This window comes from Portunus trituberculatus, chromosome 37, assembly GCF_017591435.1.
Source record: "Portunus trituberculatus isolate SZX2019 chromosome 37, ASM1759143v1, whole genome shotgun sequence".
Taxonomy (NCBI): domain Eukaryota; kingdom Metazoa; phylum Arthropoda; class Malacostraca; order Decapoda; family Portunidae; genus Portunus; species Portunus trituberculatus.
In genome coordinates, this window is record NC_059291.1 from 16,549,040 (window position 1) to 16,562,781 (window position 13,742).

Genomic DNA, 13,742 nt, shown 5'->3' on the forward strand with positions numbered 1-13,742 from the left:
AGTGCTTAGGTAACCCCATAGTGAGGCTGAATATTTATGAGGGTTGGTGACAGTAAGAGCTGCTGTGCAAGACAAAAAGGTTTTGTGGTAGCTTTGTCCCAACAAGGATTGGAGCTCAAACTAGTAACAAGACCTGTACTACTTTTAAATTATCCCATCAGGAGACATAATGTCTTGTTAGTTGAAGTTGAGAACAAATTCAAGAGGCACTGATGCATATGACATGATGGAATGCTCAGCTATCTTGCTATGATTGTCTCTGCTGAGTAGTGTCATGCAGTTGTGCTTCTGCTACTCTGATGAGAACTGCTGGTAATGGTTGAAGTGTCATAGACCTGATCGTATGAGAATTACTATGTTGATTTTATTTGTTGCACACACTAGTGTCTTATATTATATATATCTCGTGCTCGACTCTGATACATGCATAGTTTACTCTTCATGTACTTGTTGGTATTTAAGGTTTACTGAGCTATTCTCAATAGTTTTTGCCTGCTCTCTATGCTATTAAGTTTGGATTTTTATGCACTAATTTTTCATGTACAATGCAGTTTTATCCTCTCATATCAGTGGAGTTATTTTACATCCTTCCACTTTTCCCCACTCAAGTTTTTCTACCCATTATTTAAGTTATTAAGTTTGGATTTTCTTGTTTTTTTTTCAAAATTTTGTATACACTGCAGCATTATCCTCTCATTACTAGTGTCATCTTGCACCTCACAACTTTCCCCCAACCCAAATAATCCTTATTATCACATACTCATCCATTTTCTCCATGTATCTAAGCTTTGATTTCTTGCACATGACAAAGCTATCTCAGAATTTTTCCATCTTCACCACACAGTATTTATATACAATATACATAATATTATATTGTATTTCCTTTTCCTTATGATTTGAAATTGCAGACCTTACATGTACACTAATTAAATTAACCTCACTATTCACTCAGCATGTGCCTGTACACACACACATGCGCACAGCACAGAAGGAATATGAACAGAGGATGGTGGAAAACTGTGATAGTGACCCAAAAATGTTTTACAAATTCATAAATGGAAAACTAAATACAAGGGAGGCAATAGAAAAGGTAAAAAATGGGGAAGAAGTATATGAGGATGCTGGAGATATAGCTGAAATTTTGAACGACAACTTTTGCAAAGTGCTTACAAAGGAGGAGCATTTTATGGGAGGAAGGCCTACAGAAATAAAGCAAATGCAGGACATCATGGTTACTAAGGAAGATGTAAGGAAAATTATAAGCAATCTGGATATTAATAAATCAATGGGGCCTGATGGCATATCTGGGAGGTTGCTAAATGAATGTAAGGATCAATTGTTGAACCCGTATTTGATATTGTGGAAACCTCCATACGAACAGGATTAGTCCCGAAAGAGTGGAAAAGAGCTGACATTGTGCCTATATATAAGAATGGTAGTAGAATGGAACCGCTAAATTATAGACCAGTATCGTTGACTAGTATATTGTGCAAGGTATGTGAAGAAGTAATTAAAGCTAAGTGGAGTGAGTATCTAGAAAGTGAAAACATTCTGAGTGAAAGACAGTTTGGTTTCAGAAAAGGAAGATCGTGTATCCAATTTATTATGTTTTTATTCAAGAGTGACTGACATACTACAACATAGAGAGGGATGGGTGGATGCTATCTACCTGGACTTGAGAAAGGCCTTTGATAAAGTACCACACAATAGACTGATGTGGAAACTAAAGAAGATTGGAGGAGTAAATGATAAACTAGCAAAATGGATGGAAAATTACTTAATGGGAAGAGAAATGAGAACAGTGGTGAGAGGAAGGAAGTCCGAGTGGAAGAAGGTAACCAGTGGAGTTCCACAAGGGTCAGTGCTGGGTCCCATCATGTTTTTGATTTATGTTAATGATATGCCAGTAGGAATTGACAGTTACATGAACATGTTTGCGGACGATACTAAAATTATGAGGAGAGTAAAGAATGTGGAAGATTGTAACAAGTTACAGGAAGATCTTGATAAAATATATGAGTGGAGTAAGGAGTGGCAGATGGAATTTAATATAGACAAGACCCATGTTATGAAAATGGGAAGAAGTAGATACAGACCAAACAGGGATTACAGGCTGGGTGATGAGAAAATTAAAGAGACCAATGAGGAGAAAGACTTAGGAGTAACCGTGCAAAACACTTTGTCACCGGAGAAACACATTAACAAGATTTTTTGGAAAACATATAACATGCTTCAAAATATTGGCCTTGCATTCCACTACCTAGATGAAGGAATGATGAAGAAGATATTATGTACCTTAATAAGACCCCAGTTAGAATATGCAGCATGTGCGAGTATCTGGTCACTGCATATGAAGAAAAATGTGAAGAAGGTGGAAAGGGTACAGAGGCTGGCAACAAGGATGGTACCAGGACTCAGGGAGTTAGACTATGAGGAAAGACTGAGGAAGCTGGGGGTGACCACATTAGAAGAGAGAAGAACAAGAGGAGACATGATAACTATGTATAAATTGGTGAACAAGATTGACATACTGGACAGTGAGTTGATAAAGGTGACCACAAGTAATCATCTCCGAGGACATGTAAAAAAGCTAATAAAAGACATCTGTCTAAATGACGTGAGAAAATACAGTTTCCCGCATCGTAGCATTGATAAGTGGAATAAACTGAGCAGTGAGCAGTGATGTCATTGACGTGGTGTGTCTCAATCAGATGAAAGAGAGATATGACAGGAATGGACAAGGAGACAGGTCACAGAGAGCTTAGCTCGGGCCCTGTAATACACAAATAGGTAAATACAAATAGGTAAATACACACACACACACACACACACACACACACACACACACACACACACACACACACACACACACACACACACACACGTTAGTTAAAGATATGAAGTCCAAGTGGAGAGCAGTAGACAGCGGAGTGCCACAGGGGTCAGTATTGACGCCAATACTTTTTCTCATATATATAAACGACATACCAGAGGGAGTGAACAGCTACATAAATCTGTTTGCAGACGATGCGAAACTGTGCAGAGTTATAAGGCAAAAAGAGGATTGTGAAATACTGCAGGAAGACTTAAACAAGATCTGGAAATGGAGTAAAAAATGGGAGATGGAATTCAATGTGGACAAAAACCATGTCATGGAAATGGAAAAAAGTAAAAGACGACCAGTGGGAATCTATAAGATGGGAGATGGAGTAGAACTAGAAAAAGTAAAAAAGGAAAAGGACTTGGGAGTGACGATGGAAGAAAACAATCAACTGGTAAGCCATATTGATAGAATTTTCAGAGAGACATATAATTTGCTAAGGAATATTGGATTAGCATTTCACTATATGGACAAAGAAATAATGAAGAAATTCATAAGTACTAAAATAAGACCCAGATTTGAATATGCAGGAGTGGTGTGGACCCCCCATAAAAAGAAACACATAAAGAAATTGGAGAGACTACAAAAAATGGCTACAAGACTGGTTCCAGAATTTAAAGGGATGACATGAGTATGTTATAAAGTTATAACAAGTATGATATGTCCAAAGTTTGAATATGTAGCAGTGGTGTGGTCACTGAGCTTGAATAAGGATATAAGAAGATTAAAATGGATTCAGAGGACAGCTACAAAGATGGTGCTAGAACTAAAGGACCTAACATATGAAGAAAGGCAGAAGGAAATGTGACTGTCAACCTTACAATATAGAAGAGAAAGAGGAGACCTAATAACATTGTATAAAATAGTTATGGCATTGAAAAGATAGGCAAATAATGGTGCTGGTGACGTAAGAAGCTGGAAGGACAAGAGGACATGGAAAGAAGATTAGAAAAAGGCAATGTATGAAAGATGTTGAAAAGAAACGTTTTCCGTATAGAACGATGGAAAAGTGAAATGCATTAAATGATAAGTTGTTGCAGCTAAAAATATGCATAGCTTTAAAGAAAAATTAGATAAGTGGAGATATGGAGACAGAATACTATGAGCCCTGCTCAAACCCTGTACAATACAACTAGGTAAATACAATTGGTCAAATACACATTCACACACACATTGTGCTCTTTGAATGTTTTTTGTTACTGGTTTTGAGGAAAAATGTTGGAAGGATGATACCTTATGAAGAATTAATTTAAGAAGGCCATGGGTTCTATAATGAAAGATGGATACTATAGAATAATTCATAGTCAGATGATATATATATATATATATATATATATATATATATATATATATATATATATATATATATATATATATATATATATATATACTTTACCACTCATAGATGTTAGCTATATATAACAATGTAAAGACAGAATACAAAGATAGATAAGTGCAAAATAGGGGAATAGAAAGATGAATGGAGAGCTTAGACATGGTATTGTATATTGTTTGATGTTTGCTTGAGGAATATAGCAGTCTTTATTTCATAACTTTACATACTACTACATCAGTACAACAGGCTGTGGGTTAAAAAAAACCTCGCAGTTCATCAGGTAGCTAATACAATCTTCCTGTTCCTAATGCAGACCTGTCTTTTCACAGGTAATGGAATTGGCTCTGGTAAAATTATCCAGCGATTTCCAGAGCGAGATTGGCCAGATACACCTTTCACCGAGGGACTGGAGCTGGTCAGTATTCCAGTGCATTTGTGTTTTTAGTGAGTGAATATCAGGATTCATATTGCCCATGTAGTTCACTGGCTGATGAGTAAATAATTTGTGTTTAAACTGATATGATTTATTGTGGCGAGATCAAGTTTTGTGGTAATTTGTGATAATTCCATCTCTTATTGTTGTTGTCTTGTCAATTTGGCATCCTACGAGATTTGCAATTCATGAGTTCTGTACTAAATCTTAAGTATTGCTGTTCTTGACATCTGTTGTTGTTTCTGTTCATATTATACAGCATGTAAAGAAAAGCAATATAGTATGTACAGAAAAGAAGTGTGAGTCAAGTGTATGAAAAACAGTTGTGTCTGAGTGCAAATGGAGTACACCAATATTATATTGTGGGAATCGACATATTTCCAACAATAGTGAAAAAAAAAAAGTGTATTATAGTACATATAACTATATACTGAAACAGTAAGAGTGGAGTGCAAGAAAGCCTACATATATTATATAAAGGGACAAAATATAAGTGAAATGTATGAAAAGGAGAAAGCAAATCGAAGAGAATTGAAGAAAATCTCAAGACAATGAAAAGTGACTGATAACAGGAAGAAAGAAAAAACACAATGATAATCACAGCAAGTGACTCAGTGAAGATGAATAACATTATCAATAATGAAAAATTACTGCAGTTAATAGTTTTTTGCTGACCAAGGTTATGCACTGTAAGAAACCATTACCCATCTTACCTACTGTCAGGAGAGTCAATGAGGCAGCAGGCAGTGATAATTTATTTTATGGTACAGTGTGACAACTAGGCATGGATGGAACAGTGTCAGTCTTGCTGAAGATTTCTCAGCCCAGTAACTGGACCTGTGCGACTGTTAATGTATATGTACGTATTAGATTCCTCAGTGTTCATTTGTCAGCCAACATATCCCCCAAGCTTATTGGATTTCATTGTCAACAAAGCACTATTTGAGAGTGGCTCCAAGGTAGTTCTGCAATGGTATAACACACTAATTAAAAAGTAGACCAGTCAAGATAAACAGGCTGTTTTTTGTGTATGTGACAGCATATATTCTTCTCTGACATTTTGTATTTGGCTGAGCCCTATGCTGTATGCCTTAGCTCAGGCACCTTCTGGTCAACTTTGTTAAACTATTCTCTGGTACGGGTTACCTGTCTGTAATTTGGTTCTCGACATTCATTTGGACAAGATTTATGTAAGGACAGTTTCCAGTTTTCAAGTTTGGTGCTACTGTTGTAAGATCAGCTCCAAGTGTAAAACAGTAACATTAACACCCACTGTGTGCAAAGGATTGTAACTGTTGCTCTACCTTCTACCAGTATGAAATTTTTTTCACAACCTAAAAGATTTATAAACAGAGAAGCAAGACTTTTTTTGTGCAAGAGGGAAAGTAGCCAAGGGCAACAAAAAATTTTAAAAAAGCCCATTTCAAATGCAGGTTCCCTAAAAGATTTGAAAGAATTAGCCAAAAGACTAGGACAAATGTCTTCATACCTACCTCTTAAAAGAAATGAAGTCATAGGAAGATAGAAATACAGAAGCAGGCAGGGATTTCCAGAGTTTACTAGCAAAAGGTATGAATGATTGAGAATACTAGTTAACTCTTGTATTAAAGGGTTGGAAATAATAGGGATGAGAGGAAGAACAAACCCTTGTGCAGCGAGGCTGCGTGATGAGGGGAGGCATGCAGTTAGCAAGATCAGTAGAGCAGTTAGCATGAAAATAGCAATAAAAGATTTTTTTTCTTTTATAGAGATGCAACATTTCGGTGGTGAGAAAGAGGCTGAACACAGCCAGAGGAGCGTAGTTAATGAGATGAAAAGCTTTTGATTCCACCCTGTCTAGTAAAATTGTGTGAGTGAAATACCCCCCAAACATGCGAAGAGTATTCCATACAAGGATGGATAAGGCCCTTATACAGAGTTAGTAGTTGGAGGGATGAGAAAAACTGGTGGAGACACCTCAAAAAGCTGAACTGTTTTAGCTAGAGATGAGATGTGAAATTTCTAGTAAAGATTATGAGTAAAGGACAGACCGAGGATATTCAGTGTGGAAGAGGGAGACAGTTGAGTGTCATTGAAGAAGAGGGGATAGTTGTCTGGAAGGTTGTGGCGTGTTGATAGATGGAGGAATTGAGTTTTTGAGGCATTGAGCACTACTAATTTTTCTCTGCCCCAATCAGAAATCTTAGAAAGATCAGAAGTTAGGCATTCTGTGGCATCCCTGTGTGGTTGGTCGTCTGTGAAAAGACGTGGAAAAGTGTAGGGTGGTATCATCAGTGTAGAAGTGGAAAGTGCAAGAAATTTGGTTAAGAGGATCGATGGATAATAGAAAGAGAGTGGGTGACAGGACAGAACCCTGAGGAACACCACTGTCAATAGATTTAGAAGAAGAACAGTGGCCATCTACCACAGCAGCAGTAGAATGGTTTGAGAGGAAACTTGATGTGAAGCTGTAGGAGGGTAGTTTTGAGTTCAAAGCTTAGTGCCAGACTCTCTCAAAAGCTTTTGATATGTCTAACGTGACAGCAAAAGTTTCACCAGAATCTCTAAAAGAGGATGACCAAGACTCAGTAAGAAACACTCGAAGATCACCAGTAGAGCAGCGACCTTGACAGAAACCATACTGGCAATCAGATAGGAGATTGTGAAGTGACAGATGTTTAAGACTCTTTCTATTGAGGATAGATTAAAAAACTTTAGACAAGCAAGAGATTAAAGCTATAGGACGGTAGTTTGAGGGATTAGAATGATCACCCTTTTTAGGAACAGGCTGAATGTAGGCAAACTTCCAGCAAGAAGGAAAGGTATAAGTCGATAGGCATAGTTGAAAGAGTTTGGCCAAGCAAGGTGCAAGCACAAAAGCACAGTTTTTGAGAATAATAGGAGGAGCCTCATCAGGTCCATAAGCCTTCTGAGGGTTTAGGCTAGCAAGGGCATGGAAAACATCATTACGAAGAACTTTAAATGTAGGCATTAAATAGTCAGAGGGAGAAGGAGAGGGAGGGACAAGCCTAGAATCATCCAAGGAGGAGTTGTTAGCAAAGGTTTGAGAGAAGAGTTCAGCTTTAGAGACAGAAGAGATGGCAGTGGTGCCATCAGGATGAAATAAAGGAGGGAAATAAGAAAAAGTAAAGTTATTGGAAATGTTTTTGGCCAGATGCCAGAAGTCACGAGGGGAGTTTGAGTTTGAAATATTTTGACATTTTCTATTTATGAAAGAGTGTTTGACAAGTTGATGAACAGACTTGGCATAATTCCAGGAAAAAAATATAAACTGTATGAGATTCAGATAGAAGGCTCAAGTACCCTTTGTGGGCAACCTCTCTATCATGTATAGCACGAGAATGGGCTGTGTTAAACCAAGGTTTAGAAAGTTTAGGTTGAGAAAAAGATTCTCTTCCCACCCACTTTCTCTTCAGCTAGCTACCTCCTCTCTTCATCCCCCTTTAATAAATAATAATAAATGAGTCTCTGTCATGGAAACAAAAATCATTCCAGGGAAAATCAGCATAATACCTCCTCAGGTCCCCCTAACTGGGGGGATCTTGAGGAGGGATTGGAGAAATAGGGCAAGATACAGAAATGAGATTTTAATCAAAGGAGCCCAATGGAGAAGATAGGTTAACAGCATAAGCAGAAGGATTAGAGGTAAAGAAAAGATCAAGAATGTTAGGCGTATCTCTAAGATGGTCAGATGTGCAAGCTCACTTTTGTATTATGACACTGCTACTGAGAACAAAAACCACTGAACCGTAAAGAGATAATGCTAGTTATAAAGTGAAGAGTAGTGCAGCATTGGGAATGTGTTCGGTAGTTGAGAGAAGATGCCCTCTTCATATATTTAACTATTTGGCAACTGTCAGTGAACAGACATCACTTGCTCTCAGATGGCATGGTCATAGTGAATTTGTGGCCATGGTGGTAGGTGTTACCCTGCCAGGTGCTGTAGCCAGTCAGTGCACCGGCCAGACCCATTTAACTGAACTTGTTCATTATGTATATAAGCTACATTGACAGCAGTTACTCAGTCCTAGTCTTTATGTATTACATGTTTAAAACTACAATGAATATAATAGATATAATGACAATTGCAAAAAAGAAAAAAGAATGCCTTCCTTGTTTGATGCATAATTGGTATACTGACACAGAATGGCCCTTCTCTTTTGTTGGTGCATTGTTTTCTTCTGCACAGTTGCTGAGAACAGAGCAACCAGTGATGAAAACCTCAGTGCAGCATTTTAAGTGTAGAAGCAATGGGATAAGGAGCAGGACTAAGTGGTACCACTGTATACATAGTGACTATGAATGTATAGTCAACATTCAACAGTTCAGTTGAATGGATCTGGCTAGTACTTTGGTTGTCCATGATACCAGCCAGTTTAGTAGTGTTTGTGCTGTATGAACAAGCGCACATGACTGGTTTACATCACAGCCTAGATGTATGAAATTGAGTTTACTACAGCAATTTTTTTTTCAGCTAAGCATTGAATCTTACCAAATAATTTCTTACACATTCACTAAAAGTTTATATATCATGGAAGAAAATAGCTGGATGATATAGAGATACCTTTAGTCTCTTTTCTTGAGGTTAATACTTACTTGTTAGATAGAATTAAGGATACAAAATATCATGCAATGTATATATCAGTTTCCAGAAACTTGTTTAAGCAATAGATAAAGTAAAAGTTTGGTAGCTAAATATTAAGAAAATTCACACAGTCTCGTCTGCTTTTTGTTACAATGAGCTTCTTGTTCTTGATCTTGCCACTAGCATCCATACCTAAAACCTTATTTATTTAATGTTTTTTGTTTGGTTAAGTTTAGTTAGGTTAGGGTTGGTTAGTTTACTTAGGTTAAGTTATATATATGCCTATGTTAAGTTACAATCAAGATCAAGAAGGTGGCCACTTTTACAACAACAAGAACAGCAGGGTGATGTGCTTCTTAATATGTATTTACCGACCCATTAACATTTTTGCGTTTGTTTCAATAAGTCTCCTGAAGTTTATGTTAAAGTAAATTGCCTTCTGTTTATTACCATAGTGTGTTAAGTTCTTCTTTATCTAGACATCCTCCTCCCCCACCATAAAAACTATCCTTCCATCATCTGTCTCACTACCGCAACAACTACCTATTTATCTTCTACCAATTTATTGAGACACTCACTCACTGCTCGCTGCCCACTACCTCTAGTAAATAACTAATATTTGGTTTTTTTTTACGCTTTTCCATGCAATCTTTTATTTTATAGGAATCAAAATGATTTTTGAGAACCTTTTTTATGCTGATAATTGCACATCACTGGTATGACCACTGTAACCCTATTGCTCAGTTTCTGGTTTATTAGAGATGATGGATAGGCATTTTAGGCTTAAGGTCAATATAACATCAATTTTAGTACATCATGGGTGCCTCTGGAACTTAACCCCCACAATAAACCAGGATTTGCTGTACTGTCTGTCATGGGGAAACGAAAAAAAAAAAAAAAAAAAGATAGTGATTCATACTCCTTAGCACTTCCACCTCAGGAAGAGCTGTTAGGAAAGTATAAAAGTTCATAGTTAGGTCCACATGTTTTGATCAATAAACTAATTTGTGAATGATGATCAAGTAATTACTTATCCATTATATACTTGAAGTGAACTATGTGGTAGGACTCTTAATAGAAAATGTAAATTTTTTGTGATTGTGAAGTGAACTGTGAGGTGAGAGTTCTGTCAGGTTTGCATATTTTCTATGGTTGTTGAATGGTCCCAGACCACCCACATGCTAATATTAGTCTTATCACCAGTAATAGGTATGTCAAAGTGCATAGGAACTAACATGAGCCTCCATGAATGTCACCTAAAATTTTGTATATGCAATCATCTTTGGGACTGGCCATCTAACTCTCCAAGAGTTAGTGCACAGGCTTTCAGAAGCAAAAGCCTACAGCTGCTCTAGTTTCAAGATGTAGAAAATGAAAGATAAGTTGATAATTTTGTGTAGACTAAAGGAAATACTGGACTATAACTTACTGATGAATTAGTCCTGTCCTCATATCAAAGGTGGTTTCACACGTGCCAGTTTTTGACTGGTTTCATATGTATGTAGAGTTTCCAGCTCATCCCTTCTAGTCAGAAAGTGTCAGACCTAGCGCATGCAAAGTATGTATCGCCTAGTCGGCGCCTTGGCGGAAAGTGAATGTAAACAAGGAACAGCTACCCACCAACATGTCTTCCTCCAGTGACAATGCTGAAGCTGTGGTTGCTCTTCTTTTGGCGTATCAGAAGAGTCAACAGAAAAAAAATGCCTGTGGATATGTTCCTGGTTAAGTAGAAGGAAAGAAAGGAGTGTCTACCCCACTCTAAATTAGCCTACATTTGTCATAAGAAAATTGTTAATCTTAAAATTATGCACACTTGTGATCAAATTAAATCCTGACAAGTCTTCAGTCCTCACCTCCAACAACACCCTGCATTGAGGGAAACAGCTCTTGTAGAGTGGCAGCTATTTCGTTGAACGACGATTTGCATAACTTGTTTTTTTTACTGTAGTATAATTAATTTCTGGAGTCCAAGATGTGTTCTTTTTCCCTCACCAACCCTAACATCTCTATATCTGGGGACAACATTTTCAAAGCTTATTACGTGATATCACAACATAAATAAAGTCACAAATTGACTTCAAAGACCAACATGTTGGTCTTGATTTGCAGTTGCTTTTGCAGTCGCAAATCAATTTGATCAAATCAACTTGATTGCGAGTCAGGAACTCTACATACATAAAAAAGACAGCCACAAATTGGCACGTGTGAACCCGCCTTAAGAGGCTTTAAAGGTGAATACAAGAAAAGATGATATACAATGTAAATAATGTGCCAGGTTCAAGGAATGGAGCTTGGCCATGTGCAACATTGTATGTCATTATTTTGCCCCATACATGGTGTTTGGTGATTATGTACATAAGAGGTGTTTTTGTGTATTGGGCAATCTGAGTGTATGTGCAATGTCTTCAGCAAAAACTAAACATTAGAGTCAGTAGTTGAAATATTTGAAATTGAAAATCTGTTGCTTTAGTGATATTATTGTTGCAGAAGATGAGGATCTCAGTGTCAGGGATCAATGGTAGTAGGTGTTTATAATGGCTGTGAAACCTAACTTATTGAAAATTATTTTATAAAGCTGGTATATATTGAAAAGGCCATAAAGTGAATGAAACACTACATTTACCGTCCATGTAATTCTGGGGAATAGCAGTTAACAAATATTTATATTTGTCTGATAACTTTTGGGCATTTTTTAAAGAAATTAGAAAGGAAGGAAAGATTTATGGAAAGCTCTTGATGTTCACAGAAACACATGTCATAAAACTTGAATATATATATGCAGTATATTGCATGTGAATGAAAGTATCCTTGAAGTTTACAGTATTTTGCATTAAAGCTTTCATCTTCCTTTGACAGTTCTGTCAGCCACAAGGTTGGGCGCTATCAACAGACCGCCAAGAGCCAAAGTTCTTTGTGTCGGTGCTGACAGACATAGATGCCAATCGCCACTACTGTGCAGTGCTGTGCTTCAATGAGGCTGTCTCCATCACTCCCAGCAAGCCCACAGATGAGGTGAACGGATCAAAAGACAAAAATTTTCTTATTGTAATATTCTTAGAAACGTTTATAGCTGCTAATACATTTTTATTTTAGATCTGATAAAGACTTAATACAAATGCATAAGATAACCTTTATTTGAATCCATAATAGTTACTTAATCCCATTTTCATAATGAGATATATAAGGGTTTACCATGCAATATCCAGAGATTGTTAAACTTTGATACTTACCTTACTTGAGACTGGAGATTAATGTAGAATATACTGTGAGACTGAAAAGTGGTGGTTCCTTTCACAGGAGGATGATGGACTGGAGCTGGGCAGCAGTGGGGTGCGGGGTGTGGTGCCCCCAGTGCCTATCATCACCCACCACTCCATCATGTACGCCCCCAAGTGCCTCGTTCTCATCTCACGACTCAACTACTTTGAAACCTTTAGAGTGAGTACATTTTATATTATGTGTGGTCCTATTCCAGTCTTGGTGTAGTATTTTGAAGCATGTTAAAGCAATAGATGTAATATTAAAAGAGTCTCTGAAGGTCATTATAGTAATAGGTCTTTTGATAAATTTAAACCATTATAAGAGGGAACTCATTAAATTATATTTATTCAGACAGGGGATATGAATTTTTTGTTGCATTTAATGATTATTAATTCTCAATGTTTAATGATCTCTGAGATCTTGTTATAATAAACCAGATTTTTAACAGACTTAATATTTGTTATATCCAGTATCAATATCATCAAGATTTACTGTATCAATTTTTTTATTTTTTTTTTATGTATATAAGAAGGGAAACCTGGCAAAGGGCAAAATAATGTGTGAGTAAAAAAAAGACCCCACTTAGTTGCCAGCCCCCTTGCAGGTCCGAGAGAGTAAGCCAAAAGAAAGGGATATGTGTTTTGAAACCTCCTTCTTAAATGAAATCAAGCCTTAGGAAGTTGGAAATACAGAGTTTACCAGAGAAAGGTATGAATGATTGAGATTATGTACAGTGGCTGCAAAAAAAAATGTACACATCAAATATTTTGGACAATCAAAATGAAAAGAACAATTTTCTGGCCTCAGTTTCATTTTGATGCTACACTTAGTATTAAGACATGTTCCTTTTATTCTTTAGTACTCTTTGGATCCTCCTCGGCATTGAATTGGCGAGTTTGGTGAAGTAAGTGGCATTCATTGTCCCCCACAACTGCTTGAATGCTTCCTTTATGTCCAGGATGCTAGTTGGTTGCATTTCAGCCAGGTCGTTCTTCTTCTAATTCTTAGCATTCTCAATAGGGTTCAAGTCAGGGGAATTGCATGGCTACTCCAAAACACTAATATTCTGGTCAGAAAGAATCTTTTTCACTGCCTTGGACCTGTGAGAGGGAGCACTATCGTGCATAAGATAATCAGTCATGAGTGTCCCAGAATATGAACATGTGCTCCCTCAAATCATTGATATAATTACTTGATTTCATAGTAACATTTTTTGGAAGGAAGTACAGCCCACTCCTTTCCATTT

General features: G+C 37.1%; 1 protein-coding gene across 10 annotated transcripts in view; it reads left to right on the forward strand.

Annotated features, from left to right (window-relative positions):
- The window catches only part of LOC123513844 (myotubularin-related protein 13-like), a 186,447-nt gene that overhangs the window by 36,291 nt on the left and 136,414 nt on the right, over nt 1–13,742 (forward strand). For all 10 annotated transcript variants that reach the window (XM_045271245.1, XM_045271246.1, XM_045271254.1 and 7 more), the window contains exons 2-4: nt 4,547–4,632; nt 12,092–12,247; nt 12,533–12,673. In XM_045271245.1, the coding sequence (XP_045127180.1) occupies nt 4,547–4,632; nt 12,092–12,247; nt 12,533–12,673 (383 nt within the window). The remainder of the gene's footprint in view (nt 1–4,546; nt 4,633–12,091; nt 12,248–12,532; nt 12,674–13,742) is intronic.